Source organism: Nicotiana tabacum, chromosome 13 (assembly GCF_000715075.1).
Source record: "Nicotiana tabacum cultivar K326 chromosome 13, ASM71507v2, whole genome shotgun sequence".
In the NCBI taxonomy this organism is placed as follows: Eukaryota; Viridiplantae; Streptophyta; class Magnoliopsida; order Solanales; family Solanaceae; genus Nicotiana; species Nicotiana tabacum.
The window spans coordinates 93,117,955-93,137,862 of NC_134092.1; the positions used below are offsets into that span (position 1 = coordinate 93,117,955).

General features: G+C 35.2%; 1 protein-coding gene across 1 annotated transcript; it reads right to left on the reverse strand.

The window, feature by feature from the left end:
- Positions 1-7,556: 7,556 nt before the first annotated feature.
- On the reverse strand, positions 7,557-15,341 carry LOC107762502 (putative adenylate kinase 6, chloroplastic). Its single transcript, XM_016580861.2, has 4 exons — positions 14,786-15,341; positions 13,192-13,332; positions 8,053-8,325; positions 7,557-7,929 (listed from the first exon to the last, which is right to left on the reverse strand). Exons 1-4 carry the CDS (start codon positions 15,101-15,103, stop codon positions 7,786-7,788), a joined length of 876 nt encoding a protein of 291 aa, XP_016436347.1. The 5' UTR covers positions 15,104-15,341; the 3' UTR covers positions 7,557-7,785.
- Between the last annotated feature and the right edge of the window lie 4,567 nt (positions 15,342-19,908).

Below are 19,908 nucleotides of genomic sequence, written 5' to 3' on the forward strand. Positions count from 1 at the left end.
GACCGTAAGTACGAAGGTCGGGGCTGGGCAGTGAGTTGTTTTTAAGACGGAATTTGGCCCATTTCTTCCATTCTCTCTTGGTTTGGGGCGATTCTTGGAGAGCTTCAAGTGGAGGTTTTCATCATCAATGGCAAGGTAAGTTATCCCCATCTATTGTGAGTTAAATACAAGGATTTTATATGGATTCAAGCATTAAAATGTGTAGAAATTTGGGATTTTGAAGAAAAACCTAGAAAATTAGTATTTTTGGATTTTGACCACGAATCGGACATGGAATTAGCAATAAATCATATATTTGAGTTTGTGATGTTATGGGTAAAGTTTATCTTCGAATATTTTCGGAATCCAGGCATGTGGGCCCATAGGATTGATATTATCGACTTTTCGAGCGGAGTTGGAAATTATTTAAATTGATTAATTATGGGTATTATAACACATTTTGATTTGGTTTGCACCTTGTTTGCATAGTTTTGGATCGACAAGCATCGGTTTAAGGTGTTAGAGTGGCGTTGGAGCCGACTATGGAGCTTCGGAGTGAGGTAAGTCTCTTGTCTAATCTTGTAAGAGGGAATTTACCCCATATGTTATTTAAATTAATAATTGTTGCTAATTGTGGGGGTTACGTACGCACATGGTGACGAGAGTCCATGCGTAGCTATTAATTATGCTGTGTCCGGGTAGTTTAGGACTCAAAGAATGAATTACTTATAATAATTGCAATCCTTTATTTAATTAAAGTACTCGAATTATATTAAAAATAGTTAGAGGAAAGAGTAAAAGACCAAAATTTTGCATACTTGAATTTTTGTACAAATTACTTGACTGCTAATAGAAATTGTACATCCTTATGTGTTAGCCTTTTTATAACTTATCATTCCGGGGGTTCATAAGAAAATGTCCTCCTTTCTTGTGGAGCGGGCCGAACGCCTCGGCAGTATAGATGCATCTGTAGATCGTGTCGCACGTCCCTCGGTAGTGTACACGATACTCTGGATCGGGTCGTACGACCTCGGCAAAAATTGTACTTAATAATAATAATTATACGATACCTTGGCATCCTATTGCAGCTTTTGAAGATAGTTGATTAATTGAAAATTATTGAATTTGAAAGAATTATTTATTCCCGCTTATTAAGAAAAATTATTGTTATTCACATAAACCATGTCTAGTTAAATATTTCTATATATATATATATATATATATATATATATATATATATATATATATATATATAAGATTATTGACCCATAGTGAGTGTCAAAGTCGACCTCTCGTCACTACTTCTTCAAGATTAGACTTGATACTTACTGGGTACACGTTGTTTACGTACTCATACTACACTTGATACATATTTTGATGTAGGTACATTTATGTCTAGTAATATTTTGGGCGTAGAGACGCAGCTATCGCGGGGACTTATGGTGAGCTGTATTCCATGCTACGAATCCGCAACTATAGAGTCTCCATCAAAGTTATTTATATACTCATATCTAATTTGTATTCCAAATAGATATTGTATTTATTATATTTTTTCTAGTTGATGCTCATGTACTTGTGACACCGGGTTTTGGGGGTACCTACTGGATGTTTGGTACGGTAGTTCACATAACCATCATTGTTTCACTCTGTAAATTCTATTTTATACTAATTAGTTAAATAAAAAATTTGAATTCAAAGGTAATAAAGATGGGTAATTGAATTAGTAAATTACCTTTGGCTTGCCTGACGGCGGCATTAGGCGCCATCACGATCTACAATGGATTTTGGGTCGTGACAGTCTCTTAATAAATTGGTTCCCCCCATCAAGAAAACAATCGGATTCATTTGCGTAATTATAGATATTATCTGATTAATTAGTATTTGGAGACATGTTAAATAATTTATTACCTAATATGTGAGCCATATTAAATGTCTCTAATTAAAGAGACGCTAATTTCTAACAAGAATAACTCCAACAAAACCTTTAATATTAAAGTGCACATAGGTTAATGTATAGCATGCTATAAATTCAGCTTCTATAGTGAATGTTGCAATACTGGTCTGCTTGACACTTCTCCAAGACATAGCACGTACAACAAGAAGGAAAATGTATCCTAAGTTAGATTTACCAATGTCTTTGCATCCACACAAATCAGAGTCTGAATATCTAATGACCTCTTATGAGTCAGAATATTTGTATGTGAATTTAAAATCCTTGATTCCTTGCAAATATCTCAAAACTATTTTACCAACTTTTCAAGGGTCAAGACCATGGTTTCTTTGATATCATCAAGCATCCATATCGCACAAACAATATCAGGTTTAGTGTAGACTTGTGCATATATAAGGCTCCCAATAAGTAAAGCATAAATAATGCCCTTTTTGGTCCTTTTCAATGCATTTTGTGGGCATTAATTTAATAAGAATTTGTCACCTTTAATTATGGGTGCCTCTATAAGTGAAGTATTTCTCATTCCAAATCTTTCCATAATTCTTTCAATGTAGGCCCTTTGAGACAATCCAGGTAACTTTTGGATGTATCTCTATGAATCTCTATGTCAATGATATAAGAGGCTTAACCTATAACCTTTACTTTAAAATTCTGCATAAGAAACTGTTTAATCTCATTCAATAATCCCATTATCACTACTTACAAGCAAAATATTATTCACATATAAGACTAGAAAAATATATTCTCTCCCACTTATCTTAAGGTATATAGATTAATCAACGATGTTTACTGTAAATCCAAATAAAGACACAACGTTATTGAATTTGAGATACCATTGGCGAAAAGCATGCTTTAGCCCATAAATAAATTTATTCAACTTGCAAATAAGATAATGTTTACCGTTACCACAAAATCCTTTAGGCCGACACATATATACCTCTTCTTCAAGATCCCATTCAAGAAAATTATTTCACATCCATTTGATGTAGCCCTAAATCAACATAAGCTACTAATGGAATGGTTATTCTTAATGAATCACTCTTTGATACTAGAGAGAAGGTTTTATGATAATCAATGTCTTCTTTTTGAGTGAAATATTTTATTCAATATTACCAGGTGAGTCTCTTTTGGTTTTAAGAACCCATTCGGATTCCACATTAGAGGCTCCATTTGGTAATTCGATGAGATCCCGAACTTTATTTTTAGTCATTGATTCTAACTCTTCTTTCAGGGCATCATTCTAAAGTATGGAGTTTTCTCTACTCATGGCTTGTGAAAATGATCATGGATCATCTTTTAGTCCAATATCGTAATTAGACTCTTAGATATATACAACGTTGTCATCAGAAATTATTGATTTTCGAACTCTTAAGGATTTTCTTACACCCATTGGTTCAGACTTTTCTTGAATAGGTTCAGGTAAAGCAGGTTGATCTTCATGTGGTTCCTCAAACGGTGGTGCTTCTTGAACTTATTATTTAAATAATTCATGAGAATTAGTCTAATCAATATTCAAGTATCCAATGTATAAATGTACCAAAGGTGGTTCCCTTATTTTTTTTAGTTCTACCTTTTGAGTCAAATTACTCCCACATACTTCATGATCCTTAAGAAATTTTCATTTCTTGCCTTAACAATTTTAGGAGAACGAGAAGGATATTAAAACTTAAATCATTTAGAGTTAACTACTTCTCATTCTCTCGTCCAACTTCTTTAATTGTAGGTTATAAACCCTTACCTCAGTTGGACATCCCAAACGTATAAATGGCTTAAACTAAATTTTCTTCTTTTTTTATAATTCAAAAGGTGTCTTAGGAATGGATAGAACCCTATATAAAATATATACAGTAGCTTTTAATGCTTCACTGCATAAAATAAAAGTAAACTTGATCTGTTAATCAAGCTTCTTGTCATATCTATTAATATTCGGTTCATTCTTTCTATTATACTATTTTATTGCGGTGTTCCTGGTATGGTATATTGAGCGACTATACATTTGCTTTTAAGGAACTCAATAAATGAGCCCTTAACTTATTCCCTATTTATGTACCTACCATAATATTTTTCGCCCCTGTCAGATCTTATATTTTTTATCTAAGCTCCAGTTTCTTTACTATATTTTGTAAAATTTAAAAGTATGAAGTGCTTTTTGTTAAACAAAAACTAAAGATACATATATCTTGAATAGTCATAAAAATAAGAAAACATATTTCTTACCATTCAAGCAAGGGGTAGGAAAAGGTTCACATATATTTGCATGTATGATCTCAAGCAATTGAGAACTCCTTTTGGCACCTGTGGTAGATTTGTTGGTCTGCTTGCCCTTTACGCCGTTCATACAAGTCCCAAAGTCAGAAAAATCAAAAGTTTTTAGAACTTCATCATTAGCTAACCTTTTGACCCTATCAATAGAGATGTATCAATAATCTCTTGTGGTAAAGATTTGATGAGTTCTTATTAATAATACATTGCTTAGCACCAATTTCTTGATCATGCAAAGTTAAAATATCACATTCAAATGTGGGGTCTAGCTCAAGTTTATATAACTTTCTATTTCAATTTTCAAAATCAACAGCTTTATTATCTTTCAAAAGTTTCACTGAAGAATAATAAAAATTAAAATCATATCTACTAATTGATAGTCCTGAAATAGAAATTAAATTTCTAGAAAATAATGAAATATAAAAAGTGTTTTTTCAAGTCTAATTGAAATCCATTCTTTGAAATGAGCCTATAAGCCCTCATGTTTTCCACACGTGAACGCATACTATTGGCAGAATAGGTGTATTGTTAACCTTTCCATCGGTGTCCTGAAAGTTAAAAAACCCTGCATGATTTTGGCAACATAAATTGTTGAACCAGAATTAATCCACCATATTTTATCAGAAACTTCAGTAAAGCTAAATTCATAACATACAAAGGTACAATTACCTTTCTTCTCTAGTCATTTCTTGTATTGGGGCAATATTTCTTCTAGTGTCCCATCTTTTTACAGAAATGACAAATATCTTTGTTAAAGTGTCTTTCTTCTTTATGGGAACACTTTTGCCTTTATTCGCATTTCTCTTATCATGAGTCACCAAATTAACACTTTCAAGTGTCTAATGCTTTACCCTCTTTTCTTCTTGAATACACATGATGAAGAGCTCATTAATTGATCATTTATCTTTATGTTTGTTACAAGAAATCTTGAACGTATTATATTCCGTAGGAAGAAAAATGAGAACAAAATGTACAACGAATGATTCGGACATATCAATCTCAAGAGACTTGAGTTTAGCAATAATGTCTCTCATCTCCATAATATGCTCACGCATCATACAACTTATGTCAAAAGTTATACTTGAGAGTCTCTTCAGAAGAGTGCTGGCTAATGCCTTGTCAGAGCTTACGAATTGTTCATTAACTGCCTTAATTTAAGCTTTGAACTTATCGCTACTAAATATAGAACTCCTAATGCTTTGACTTATATAGGTTTGTATGAGCATTAGACTTAGACAATTGGATCGTTCTCGCCTCTCATAATTAGCTACTTGATTCAATAGAAATTAGTGGTTCGTTCACACGGAGTGTCAGGTCCAAATCCAAGCACCCTAAAATGAGAAGGACTCTCTCCTCCTATTTCAGTATAATTGTAACTGAAAGTATTGGAATTCGAGTATTCTAATTAAAATAGCAGTAGAAAAAACTGTGAAAACTGCAAAAGAAGGATAAACTTACATAAGTTATAAAATAAACTTCATCAAAATCGAATCGCATGAAATACCGAATTCTTAATAAACTCTAAACCTTCCTGTGGATAGAGGTTGCAACCCACGCATATAATTTACTTCACTTTTTCAAACTAGTAAACCAAAATACATATAAATAATTTATACCTATGGACATAAGATAATTTTCAAACTTAAAGGTTTACTATCTCATTCCAATTAATCTCGCCAAAGTCTGAAAGGTATGAGCAATTTTCACTTTGCTCGTATTCAATGTGGGTAATTCCCCGACACTTGCCCAACATTTTAATAGAGGGACAACCAGCGATGAGGCCATTAATAGTTACCACTCTGTAGGGTCGTGTAATCATTTTAATAAGATAACCAGGCTAAGTAGATGTCATTCTAATTTAATCACTTAACTTTATGTTATCATATAATTTAATTTCTTTTATTAAGGTTGATCATCATTGCTACTCCTAAATACATGACATAAAAGAAAACTCAAAAATATCATCTTAGAATAATTTACCTTAATACCCAACTCAAGCAAAATGTTGACTGATTTCATATGGGCACATAAAAAGTAAGCACCATACTTCTGTAGGCCATAACCAACAATTAGTTCTTATAATTAATCATGATATTATAAGAAGTTCATAAAACAGTGGCGGAACTTTATAAACACAAGAACATGATGAAAAGACGAACACGAAAAATCATCATGCTAGTCTGAGGACTTAATGAAAAATATTCTTATTACTATTATAAAATTTATATATATGTAAAATATATGTACTCTTTGTGAGAACTTATAAATATTCTAATAATATCATGCTATATTTGGTAACAAAAGAAACCAAAATTATGATGTATTTTATTTCAAGGAAGAAACATATAAAAGAACATGTTTATAGGATCCAAACGCATAATTGCCTTCATATTGAACAAACCCTTTTATCTTAATCAATTGCAATGAATAAAAGGAATAATAAATCCATATAAGTATATGTATACAAAAGCGTGTTACCAAAGGCAAACAAGTTGGGATCAACACACTGTTAATTGTAAACAGAGCACAATAAATAATAAATACCAGCTTGAACCCCCACAATGTTAATACAAGCATAGTACATTTTTGGTTATATTGAATCTCCATGAAAATACAAATGGGCAAAACTATACGCCATGAACAAAAAATAAGGTTTCCAAGTGGTGAGCTTATTAAGTTGTAATTCTCTTCTATATGTACCATTGGACTTTCTAAATTCAAATCCAATCCTAAAAACCGATTGAGGACCCAGAAAAGCATAAGCATATTGTGAATGAAAAAAAAAATAGAGACAAGGATTTGCAAGTTAGTTTATTTCTAGATTTTGCGGATATGATGATGATGAGAAGGACTAGAAAAATTAAAATTAATTCTGTAAGCTAAGTACACTTGAAAATTTTCAGAGAGGAGAACAATATATCTGAAGAAACAAAGTCAAAAGCTTCAATCACAGCTTGAAATTGCAAATGGGCTAAACTAGATGACCCAAACTGGGCAAATTAGCTCTGGGAAAAGCATAAACGGTTCTGGGTGCCTAGTTATGTCTTCGGTTGGTGAAATGATGATTCACATTTAAGTGGTTTATAAGGATATCATAGCTTTGAATTTACATAGAAAGAAGAAGACACTCTACTAATGTTAGTTAGTACAGATGACTAAGAAGAAAGCATGAAAACAGAGAAGCAAACAAAAGCTATTCATTTAACAAAGACCCGTTGGTAGGCATCTCAGAACAACTTGCCAGTACGTCCAAAGGTAGCAGCATAGTTCTAGCACACATAGATATGATATGACGGAACACGCAAAAACTATTTTCTCTCCAGTCTAACACTAAATGCATCCACTATCACATGACGCACCAAGGTAAATATACAGCTCCGGTGACCTTTATCGACAAGAAACTTGCAAGAAATATCATACAACTGTTACAGTTGCCTTAGCATAATACAATTATACAACTGTGAGGGAGAAAGAGAAGGGATGGAGAACCCCGTTATCCTGCTTTTAAATAGAATGAAGGCCCACGCATTTCCAACATGCATGAAAAGAATGAACCTATAACACTAGTACAACTACTGACAAGACAAATAATATCATGCTGCTGCAGACTTCTTATCCTCATCGTCATAGATATTCAAAGCCTGAAGTAACTTTGGCCACGACTCTGGAATCCCTCCAGGGAGATCAAACTCCAACAGCTTACCCCGCCTGCGATAAAAGTCCTCCACTGGTCGGCTCTGCAGGAACAACATAATACCCCAGATTTGATTAATGCATGACTGTACCCAGGAAGTAAACTGAGACTGAAATTTGTCATGAGACATTATAAATAAGAGAGAAAAGTTGAAGTAGAGCAATACCGTTTCATGGTAGATGCGGAGGCGTTCCTTCACAACATCTTCAGTGTCATCAGACCGCGTAATAAGTTTGTTTTCACAATGCGGAGGAGGGAGTAGGGGAGGCATGTACATTCTAGTTTTGTCGCCATCACCCTTGATATCAATGCATGCAACATTGTAATTACCTCCACACTCGCTACAAATCCTTCTTCCTAAGCACTTAGCAATCAATGCATCTTCCCGGAGCTTCAAATTAATCACCAAGTCGATGTCCGTTACTCCCTCTAAGATTTCCTAAACAACCAAACAACACATGAAGAATTGGATTCAGACGATATACTTTGTATCTTTACTGGGAGATGAAATTGATCATAATGATTTCAGTGCACAAAACAGCTAAGCTAGTAACCAGAGGAGCAGACAACCATGGACTACTTACACTGCTGATAATTCTTGGCTTGGACCTTTAGACAGATCAGATCTGTTTCATCTCTAGGTCCAATAATAGAAGAAACAGAACCTCCAACTATAGGAACCAAGGACTGCAGAGCGCTTCAATTGTAAAACAAGGTCTGACTGAACTAAAAAAACAAATTTACAAGGGAAAAGGTGCTATGTCAAAGTGGTAGGTGAAGTCAACAAGGTCCAGAATATAAAAATAGCCTTGCTTGAACACTTGACGATAAAAATTCAGCTTTTGCTCATTGGATCCAGTTTGTTGACAAAATTTCAAAAGCACTCACAAATTCTGGTGGCAACAAAGATATGACCGGCGACCTCAGGAGCTTTGGCCAAAAATAACAAAATTCCAGAGAGTGATGGGTCCAGATCTAAGCATCAAGATGAAAGAAATTGAGAAGATATACAAGTCTATGACACTACATGTAGTTGACTATTATTAATCTGGAAAAAGCAAGCAATAGAAGAGACATACAGCCGGGAAGAAAAGAAGGGGCTGCAGCTCCGACAAAGTCATATTAATGCTTCTGTTAGGAGCTTTTGGTCCCAAGAACAAGAAAAGAGAAGATAATCCTAGGACAATGATCAGAGGTGAGGCTAGGCCAGACTGACCATCTAGACTCAACTTGAGGCTTATCGATGAAACATCCAGAAAGCACAGGCATATTTGGAACTATTGCCCATTGACAGCATGCAGGGCGCAAACATAACTCAGTTTTGGTCTTTACACGCCAAGAAATAATATTTATCTACCCATTGACTCACCAAAACAGTCAAGTCTACCCCAACATCACCGCAAAATAGTGGATCATAGTTTACATATATCTTGAAAGCACAGGCATATTTGGAAGTGTTGCCCATTGACAACATGCAGGGCGCAAACATAACTCAGTTTTTGTCTTTACACACCAGGAAATAATATTTATCCACCCATTGACTCACCAAAACAGTCAAGTCAACCCCAACATCACCGCAAAATAGTGGATCGTAGTTTACACATATTTTGAAAGGGAAATGGTAGAGTGTCATAAGAACAATGCTGACATCTGCCATACCAGGTACAAGTAGTCAATGATCAAGAATGTTTATCAACGAGACACGAGATGTCGAATTTGAAAACGAGATGAACTGCAGAACAGAAAAGAAGAGAGGAGCCGACAGACATATCTCCTGGTCCCAGCATCCTAATTTTACTCTGACATTTAAGACTTCAGAGCCTGGGGTTTTACTAGTAAGTGAACAGTTATGGTGGTCCACGCATAATTTGCGAGAGAAAGGGTCGATTGACATATGACACAAACTTCTGAACAGGGTGAAAATAACAAGAGCTGGAACGATTAAGAAGTACATCAATGACTGCGTATATGCATATAGTATATAAGCAACACACACTTTTCACATAGTTACATTTATATGCAGTAGTCGATTGAAATGGAATAGAACAGGCAGCCTGGGGATTCAACCTCCAAGCTCGCTCTGAACATGAGATGTTTGTTTATCCAATGAGCAAGTTGATTTTGGAAAAAAACCAAGTGATCAAGTAATCTCAGTTCACAATACTGACAGTGAGACACACATACATGTTTGAGAAAAAACAGAAAATGAACAGGTTTAAGAATTGAGAATGTATCTCTCATGGAGAAGATAGTGAAGTCTGGGTACAACAAAGTTGCTCTCACTTCAGACCTATGTTGTTCGGACTCGGGTATGCGTATCTGATACGGGCACAGATCTAGAGGTCGGATTCTTCATCACATAACTTTTAGGATTCAAAGTATGGATCCAAGTGCTGGATACAGGCGCGGGAATATGGCCAATAAATGCATATTACGACATATAAGTATATGTATCGATAAATTAAAGTTATTGAACATTTGAACTCAAACTAATAAAATTTAATTCTTTATAAACACTTTCATTTACATATTTATATATATATACCCAAAAATCAAACCAATACCCAATCAATCTATACTTCTCGATTATGTAGTCAAAGCACCTAAGGTAAGTTGACCAAATCCAGTATGGATCCTACACTCACACCCATGTCGTGTCGACACGGGTGTGGCGAGGATTTTGAAGACTCAGAGCAACATAGCTTGAGACTCATGGTAAAGAAAGGAAAGGGGAAATTACTGACCAATAAAGCAATAAGGGATAAGGACTGACTAAACATAAACTCAGGAAGACATTTAAAAAAAACATAAACTCATGAAGAAAACTTTAACCAAGAAGAATTTTCTATTGCTGCTTTTACTCTCAGACTAACAGAAAACAACAGCTTCAAACACATAAGGAAACCCCCACTTTGCTAGTATTGGTAATACTACATTAAACAAACAAAGTTAATCAAACCCAAAACAGTTGGGAACTTAAAAGTCAGCTGAAACCATCATCTTGCTTGGACCTGCAATGAGTTCTTCTAAACTGGTGAAGAGACTCCAGCAAGCAGCCCTAGTACAGCAAACCTTATATCATTAGTGAAGACATCGAGTTGACTTCGCATAAAAGAATGCCAAAAGATAACCATGCTCTGGTCCTACCTCTACCTTATTTCAATAGTGAAGAAGGGAGAGGGGTTTATAACAAGTACCTAAAATCCAGAAACTTGACAAAGATGCAGCTTTCACCCCGATATCTGAATTAGAATCTCTCAACATATCCATACTTAAAAGATTCTGTTTATCTTCATTTGCGCGAGTTGACATGTTTAGTTATGGGACATGAAAAATATCCAAGAATTTCTCTCAACAGATTCAAGTACAGCAGCCAACAAATATGACAGCGCACCATACTGCTTTGCAGCTCTAATAGCAGCCAGTTGACTACATCCTCAATTAGTTCATCCCTCTACCTTCTGATAAGTTGTTCCCTTGTTATGAAGCTAATGACAACTCCAATAATCTTGAAATTGTTCTAATCCCACAAATATTGGTGCAGCAGTCAGTCACAGATAACATAATAATAAATAAAGCAACAAAGAAATAGAAGATGGGTTAAGCACCAATAGCAAAGTTCTACCAAATACGGCAGTTTAGACTCTAATCAAAACAAAGACATAAAACCCTAAAGGTGTAACTCTTTTAATCAGTAACATGAAACAGTAAGCCTTTTAAAACTGACACATAATCCTAACAGAAAATGCAATCATTCAACCACCAAGCTATTAAATCCAACAAAAGGCGCCCAAACTAGTTAATATTGGTGCCAACTGACAGTTCTAAAAGTGCTCAATGTCCATAATTGCACTAACGCAAGGGCGTTTAGTTCTGAGATTATATTTGGCCTTTGTCTCATACAAAGTGGAGAAACAGAGAATAAAACCATGACTGAAAGGCTATATTTTCTTAAAGAGAAAACGAGAACTGGAACATATCCTCAATGCTGTTTATGACATCCTTATTACAAGAAAATAGTTCTCTAGGCCCGGAGGACAAATTATTAATTCTATAAAGTTACCAAAATAACCAGCTAATGCGCATAATTAGTAAGAATAGTCACAGAAAATTTTTATGCCAGTGAAACAATCTTAATAGTCACAATTATAGGCTTGACGTTAAGAAGGTAGAAAAGTATAAGGCAGTTGTGAATGAAATATGAGAACTAATTGAAGCCTTTAATTCGGCAGCTCTGAGAAGAGGTTAATGCATTATAAAGACTAACAGTAATGAAAAAATCTGATATGCACAAAGTTAAACTTTTTAAGGACATTACTTACATGACGACATAAGAATAAGAAGCAAGCTCTAGAAGTTCGTAGTAGCAATTAAGAGAACATATAAGATGATATACATGTTTGCTCAAACAAGCCACAAATATTGATAATTAATTACATAAAATTGAAATATAATAACTTGTGAAAATGTGTTGCAAGGACCCTCGTCCAGAGATCAGGTTTCACTAGAAGAATCTAAGAAACAACTAATAAGATATGCTTAACACAGATATTTGCTCTTATCTCCATAATTTTCATCTATAAGAGCAATAAGCACTGGTTAAAATGACTGCAAAAAGCTTATATAGTTCAGAGTTTTGCTCTTTGCAGAAACTTAGACATAAAATATAAAGAATAACATATTTCATGTAAGATCAAGCACCATTTACATTCTACTCTAGTTTGGAATCCAATTACCCAACTTCAAAGAGCTTCATTCTTTAAAATTTCACCCTATTGAAAAATACCATATCAAGCTTTCTTGTTACTTTCCAACTTTTGTACTTTATTCGTTCATTTCGTCCAACAGCAGATTCAACTTTGGTCTGAGAAGCAATGTTCCAGGTTCAGCCATAACCATTAACCTGTTACAGTAACACACCCTTGCCTATATAGAACATTCATACATTTCCTCTATGCAAGCCTCTGTGTGCCAGATGCCAAACAGTGAAAAGAAAGTATGGCCTATTAAAAGTAGATAGCTGTACGAGATCTTAACCCAGTTAACGCTTGTAAACATAAATGTTAACAATACACATATAAATAAGAAGTATCATAAGAAAAGGATTTCATTCGGAGATAGATGTACGAGATCTTAACCCAGTTCACGCTTGTAAACATAAATGTTAACAATACACATATAAATAAGAAGTATTATAAGAAAAGGATTTCATTCAGATTAGAAAGTTAACCCTATTGGAGATGTTTATCCAGCAACGACATAGGTTAATGTATCTTTGCAAGTTATTACAAAATAACTGGCTCACCGCCTGATGTATAGTTCGAGGAAATCCATCAAGAATAAATCCTGCTTCACCCTTAGCTTCTCCAGCTTCAAGTCGCTTGGACAGCAAATCTATTATAATTTCATCTGAGATTAATTTCCCTTGGTTGACAATATCGACAAGCTGAAAAAGAAGGAACAAAGTAAATAAAGAAAATTAGTCAATAGAACAATTTTAGAGGGGAAAAGAGGATAGTGAAGCAAATAAAGAGCAGAATCAACCAAAAGCTGATATATGTAGTTTCATATTTTCACATACTATATAAGCATAGGAATCTGATTTGCCTTACTACAGAAGTAACTCATTCAATACAATAGATTGAAGAAGCACCAAAAGCATAGATCTGTCACTCTCTTATTTGTTTATCAGACAAAATAAAATTTATTTATTTTATCGGAAAAATATGCCAGAATTCATGAGAAAGCAAAATAATACTCCCGTGACCAAAAATATTGTTTTCTTTGACTTATAAGATTTATTATCTGCTGACGATTTTCTTTTAATGATTATATCGTCCAGGGTCAGGGGAACAAATGCTAAAAAATGATTTTAACTTAAGTCTAATTTGATTGTAAGATAATGGGCAAAGACCTAAAATATACATCTGAATGTAAGAACTACTACATATTTATCTCTCACGCCACTGACATGGGAAACTTGCAACTTCCTGCTTTATTACTTAGTTATTACCTCACTCTAAAAGATGCCATAAAACCTGTTGCAACTTTTTCATCTGCTCATGGTTGCCATATTATTACACAAAGTGGCTTCTGATTTTACCATTGAGTAAGTTTGAAATTATATCAAACTTTCTAAAACAAGTCAAAGATAAAAGGTTGGGAAGTTTCACCATTGAACCTGGAATTTAGGTTGAGGTTCCCAATGCTGATTTGTAGATCCATTATCTTAGTAGATGAGTTACTTTCTATAAACTCTGGTGTTTTGGCCTGCAAACTTTATGTATTACAAGTTTTTGGGAATTACATTTTTTCCTGTTAAACTAGACTTTTTGATAAAGTCGTGTATGGTTTGTTTATGTAGTAGCAAGTTCCTTGAATCCTACACTAGATTACATATAAAAAAAAAAAATCGTATTGACTGCTTTTCTGCAGCCTCGGGAAAAAGATTCTAGACTGATGAATCCGACGGCAACTAAACCATAAGCAGATCTCATCTAATGCAGGCCTTATAGGAATCCTTCATTTTATTACAAAATACAGATGTCAAACCACAGGTCCAACTTCATAAATAGTTTCCTAAATCCTTCAGGCAAAAGATGGAAACTTCTCCACTCCATCACTTACATATTCCACACACACACACATATTCTTCAGGCAAACGATGGACACTTTTCCACACCATCACTTAAACATTAAGCATACACACACACACACACACACACACACACACTCTATAAAGATTAAAACTTTTAAACAGGAATCTGGATATTTCCAAAAACAGAAGCCAAAAACGTTGTAGCCTATACAAATTAATTTAAATTCCCTCTTCTCATCTTGCAAAATCTTGGGGCTAAAATTTAAAACTAAACCCATAAAAAAATACATGAAATTTAGACCTGAGAAGCGAGGGCTCCATGAGAGGAGAGTTCGTGACGAACGAGATCACCAGTAGCTATGTGAGGTACGCCAAGAAGCTTTGAAAGTCGAGCTGCATACGTTCCTTTCCCCACACCTGGACAACCCAGAAACACCCACTGCACATTTCTGCCCTTGTCTTTAAAACTACTTGCCGGAGAACCTGCCGGCAAATTCGCCACCGCCGGCGGTACTTTAAGGTCGGTTTTAGAAGGTTTATTATAACATAAACCCCGGTGGGTTAAATTGGTGGCTCTACTACATCGCCATCTTACCACTGCCCGGCTCCAAACCGTCATAATTATTTAATGAATAAGCCCAACAGGAATTAGATTACACAGAACTAGAGAGAGAGATATTCAGAAAAATATTGAAAGGCAGAATCTTTGAGAGAATATTGGGATATTTTTTCTTCCTTCCTTTTGGGGGTTAATTGAATTGAATTGAATTTGATATACAGCAAAGAGTTGGGTTCTGAAAGTCTTTGGAGAAATGAAACACGTGGGTGGAAAAATGAGAAAGGGAAATCTGTGTTTGAGAATAGTACTACGTACTAGTATTTGCCGACCATGAAAAAGTGAAGATTATTACGTCACCTTTTAGGCATCTGTCAAGTTTCAACGCAGAGGGCAGGGGATCTACAAATGGATGTTTTCCAAGATTTAGTGTTGCGACACGTTACCTTCGAACCGGAGCGAAGATTTTAAGTTTAGGTGTTTCGGATCCCTACATTATGGCAATTAAGGACTCGTATGATGGGGCTAAGACTCGGGTTAGAACAGGAGGAGACTACTCTATGCATTTTCCAGTTGTAATGGGGTTACACCAAAGTTCTCCGCTTAGACCGTTCTTATTCGCCCCAGTGATCAACGTGTTAACACACCATATTCAAGGGGAGGTGTCATGGTGCATGTTATTCGCCAATGATATAGTTCTGATTGATGAGTCGCGAGCCAGTGTTAATGAGAGGTTAGAGGTTTGGAGACATGCTCTTGAGTCTAAGGGTTTCAAGTTGAGCACGACGAAGACGGAATACCTGGAGTGTAAATTCAGCGCTGAGCCAGGGGAAGTGGGCGTGGATGTGAGGCTTGAATCACAGGTCATCCCAAGTAGAGGCAGCTTCAAGTACCTTAGTTCGGTTATCCAGGGGAGAGGTGAGATCGACGAGGATGTCACACACCATATTGGGGTAGGATGGATGGACTGGAGGTTAACATCTAGAGTCCTGTGTGACAAGAGAGCACCACCAATACTCAAAGGTAAGTTTTATAAAGCGGTGGTTAGACCGGCCATGTTGTATGGGGCTGAGTGTTGGCCCGTTAAGAACTCACATATCCAGAGGATGAAAGTAGCAGAAATGAGGATGTTGGGGTGGATGTGCGGGCACACTAGGATAGATAAGATTAGGAATGATGTTATTCGGGAGAAGGTGCATGTGGCTCCCATTGATGACAAGATGCGGGAAGCGAGGCTTAGATGGTTCAGACATGTTCAAAGGAGAAGCCCAGATGCTCCGGTACGGAGGTGTGAGCGGCTGGTTGTGGAGGGCACGAGAAGAGGTAGAGGGCGGCCTAAGAAGTATTGGGAAAAGGTGATCAGACAGGATATGGCGAGGCTCCAGATTTTCGAGGACATGATACTTGATAGGAAGATGTGGAGGTCAAGTATTAGAGTTGTAGGTTAAGATGTAGTTGAGTCTTGACTTACTGCGTATCATTGTAGGACTAGCCAGGTAGGGTTTTTGTCTAAGATAGCTAGTGACAATGTTGTGTTTTACTACTTCGCTTTTCAATGCATGTCCTATTTACTAGCTATCGTTTTTGCTTTGCATCTTTCTTATGCATTTCATGGTATTCCTATTTTTTCTATGATTTTTGTGATGATATTAATATTGTCTCCTTTTGTACTTTTATCTTTTTGTTTTCTTGAGCCGAGGGTCTTTCGAAAACAGTCTCTCTACTCTTTTGGGGTAGGGGTAAGGTCTGCGTACATACTACCCTCCCCAGACCCCATTAGTGGGATTTTACTGGGTTGTTGTTGTTGTTGTTGGGTTCCGGATTCTAATCGTTTTAAGCTACTGAGTTCTAAATTAAATATTTATATATATTTAATAAAAATTTTAAAACAGATATATGGTTTGAACCAAAGCAATTGGGTTCGATCAAACCCGCTCGAGCACTCTAACTCTACCCCTGCTTGGAACTACGATACACTCGTGCTTCTTCCGCAACCAAAGTGTTGCGTAGTTGGACTCAAAATACCAAAATAGACGGAAAAAAGATGTATGAACATTATTATATATAGTGCATGAAATTTATGTGTTATACCTTAACAACAAGTGTTATGCCTTAGTTTGAAAAGGCAATCAAAAACTTAGTACAACACATTAAATACATGCGTTATAACTGAATATGAAAAGACAGTCAGACATATTTAAATAAGGTAATCTTCTTCTTCATGATAGAAAACAAAAAGCCACCCCCCCCCCATTTTTAAAAGAGAAAAACTCCATTTGAGCCCACATCTTCCCCCAAAATTTTGTCCCTTTATTATTTTATCAATCTAACACCCGATTCAAGGCTACCTCGTGGAGTGGAACTCGTTTATTGCCCGATTTTTAATTGTCAAAGTGTCAATTTTACTCCATTCAAAAAAAAGTATTTCGAAAACCTTTTTTAGTATAAGTGATATATATTTGAGTCATTAGTTGTTATTACTGTATTGTATGATTTTGTGCTTGTTTTGAGAATATTTTTGAATTTTTTATTTTTTTTATCCGAATTAGTGTATTGTTTAGCAAATATGTATGAAAATTGTATATTATACCTTTGTTATAGTTGTTGAATAATTTGTGTTACATGTTGACTATTTTTATAATTGTATAATAATAATATATGACTTTAATGTTTTTAGTATCTTTTAGTGTTATGTAGTGCCTTTTAGTGCAGTAGAACTGTAAATAAACTTTAATTTATGTTAATTGATGTTATTTATTGTCATTTAGAATAGTGTGCCTTTAATGTTCTTTAGTATTCTTAAGTGTAGAACAATAACTATGTGTCCTCATTAGCGAACCCGCTTAGAGTAATCAATTATGGATTAAATATTAATCAATTATTAAGTGTATAGTAAATGTATTATTAGATATGAATCATAAAATAATTAGTTGTCAGTAAAAAATGAGACGCTGCCGGATTTTTGTGTAAAATATAATAAATTAACACATAAATCGTTATGAACAAAATAAATTCTTAATATTAATTTTTTAAACATAATATAAAATAATTAAACAAATTAACTATTTAGTATCAACTTAACGAGGAATAAGATTGTTAAAAGATTGACAATACATAAAAGAGACGGTGTCATCGTTTTTTGATTAAAAGTATCAAATTAAGATATAAATCATTACGAATACTTAGTAATTTTTAAACGAATAATTTTTAATAGTAAATTTTTAATCGTTACGCAATAAATACTTAATAGTAATTTTTATAAAAATAATTAATAAAAATATCTCGATAATTTTTATAAAAATAATTAATAAAAATATCTCGATAATTTTTATAAAAATACTGCCCTGCTTAGGCGCGTTTTATCAGCAAAAAACATATTCTTACAGAGCTCCGTTGATCTAGATTCGTCCCACATTATCGTACGAATGTAAACAAGATCCCTTGTGAGGGTATCCACATCTGGCATATTGGGCAAGTGATCAAGGTAGGGAATCTCCCTTGAATGAAAGGGTACATGGGACTCGTACATTGTGGGTCTAACAGTAGATGAAATGTCACGACCCAAAATTCAAACTGTCGTGATGGCACCTAACCCAACCTGCTAGGTAAGTCAATTAACAAAATAACATAATATAACAACAATGATGTAAATCAAAGATGAGCTAACTGAATTTTATACAACTCCCTAAGGACTAGTAGTACAAATCATGAGCTTCTAAGATTTAGAATTTACAAAGTTGGTATGAATTAAAGCACATCATCTATTTGAACTATATATGAACATATTAAAACTTTAAAGCTACTAAGATCAAGAGTAAGTTATGACCGGAACGCATGTATATCTTCAGATCCAGCTCCAGCCGTGCACAGTAACATCACCATCCAACATCTGCACGCAAGGTGCAGAAGTATAGTATGAATACAACCGACCCCATGTACTCAGTAAGTAACAAACCTAACCTTAGGTTGAAAGTAGTGACGAGCTGGGACAAGAGTGAAGGTCAAACTCCAATAACTAGCAACAGTTCGTAACAATATGATAAAGATGGTACAAAAAATAATTCAGCCGGTTCACAGTTACGGAAAATAGGCATGCTTTTGAAGTATAACAGTAGATCTCAGATCTTTCACCGAAAACCTCAAAAATATATGAATAAGTTTGAAAACTGTGATTTTTCCCAAAAACCTTTCAAAAATAAACAAGATGCTTCGTTTTTCAGATAGCATGAGGAAAATACATCTCTATGCCTACATGTCAATATACATGTGAAATCATGAATGTCACCAAAACCGGGTAGCATGAGAAAATGCATCTCTATGCATGTATCTCAAGTACGCATGTCAAATGCAATGCATCTCAATGATGAACTCATGTACTCACACTCTCTCAGAGTACTCAATATCACTGTCTCGTATTCTCAGTCATCATGCTCAATACTCAACACACTCAGTCACTCAGTACTGTACAGGGCAGATCCAGCCCAAACATAATAACTGCTAGCAACTGCGCTTACTGGGGGTGTGGAGACTCCGGAGGGGCTCCTTCAGCCCAAGCGCTATAATCCGTACGGATAACTCACGTGCTATAGTATCAATATCTGAATCCGCACGAATAACTCGCGTACTGCACGGACTACTCACGTGCTATAGTATCAATATCTGGATTTATACGGATAACTCACATGCTATAATATCAATATCTGTATCCGCATGGACAACTCACAGGTTGTACGGATAACTCGCGTGCCATAGTATCAATAACCTCACAATCAGGCCCTCGGCCTCCCTCAGTCATCAATCTCTTTAGTCTCTCAGGCTCACAATGTTATGAAACTAGCCCAAAATGATGAAGTGATGTATCAATAAAT

Coding starts and splice junctions, on each gene's coding strand:
- LOC107762502 (XM_016580861.2), bottom strand. CDS start 15,103: ATGACGGTTTGGAGCCGGGCAGTGGTAAGATGGCGATGTAGTAGAGCC. Junction 13,333..14,785: donor ATGGAGCCCTCGCTTCTCAG/GTCTAAATTTCA, acceptor CTTCTTTTTCAG/CTTGTCGATATTGTCAACCA. Junction 8,326..13,191: donor CTCGAACTATACATCAGGCG/GTGAGCCAGTTA, acceptor TTGGTTGTTTAG/GAAATCTTAGAGGGAGTAAC.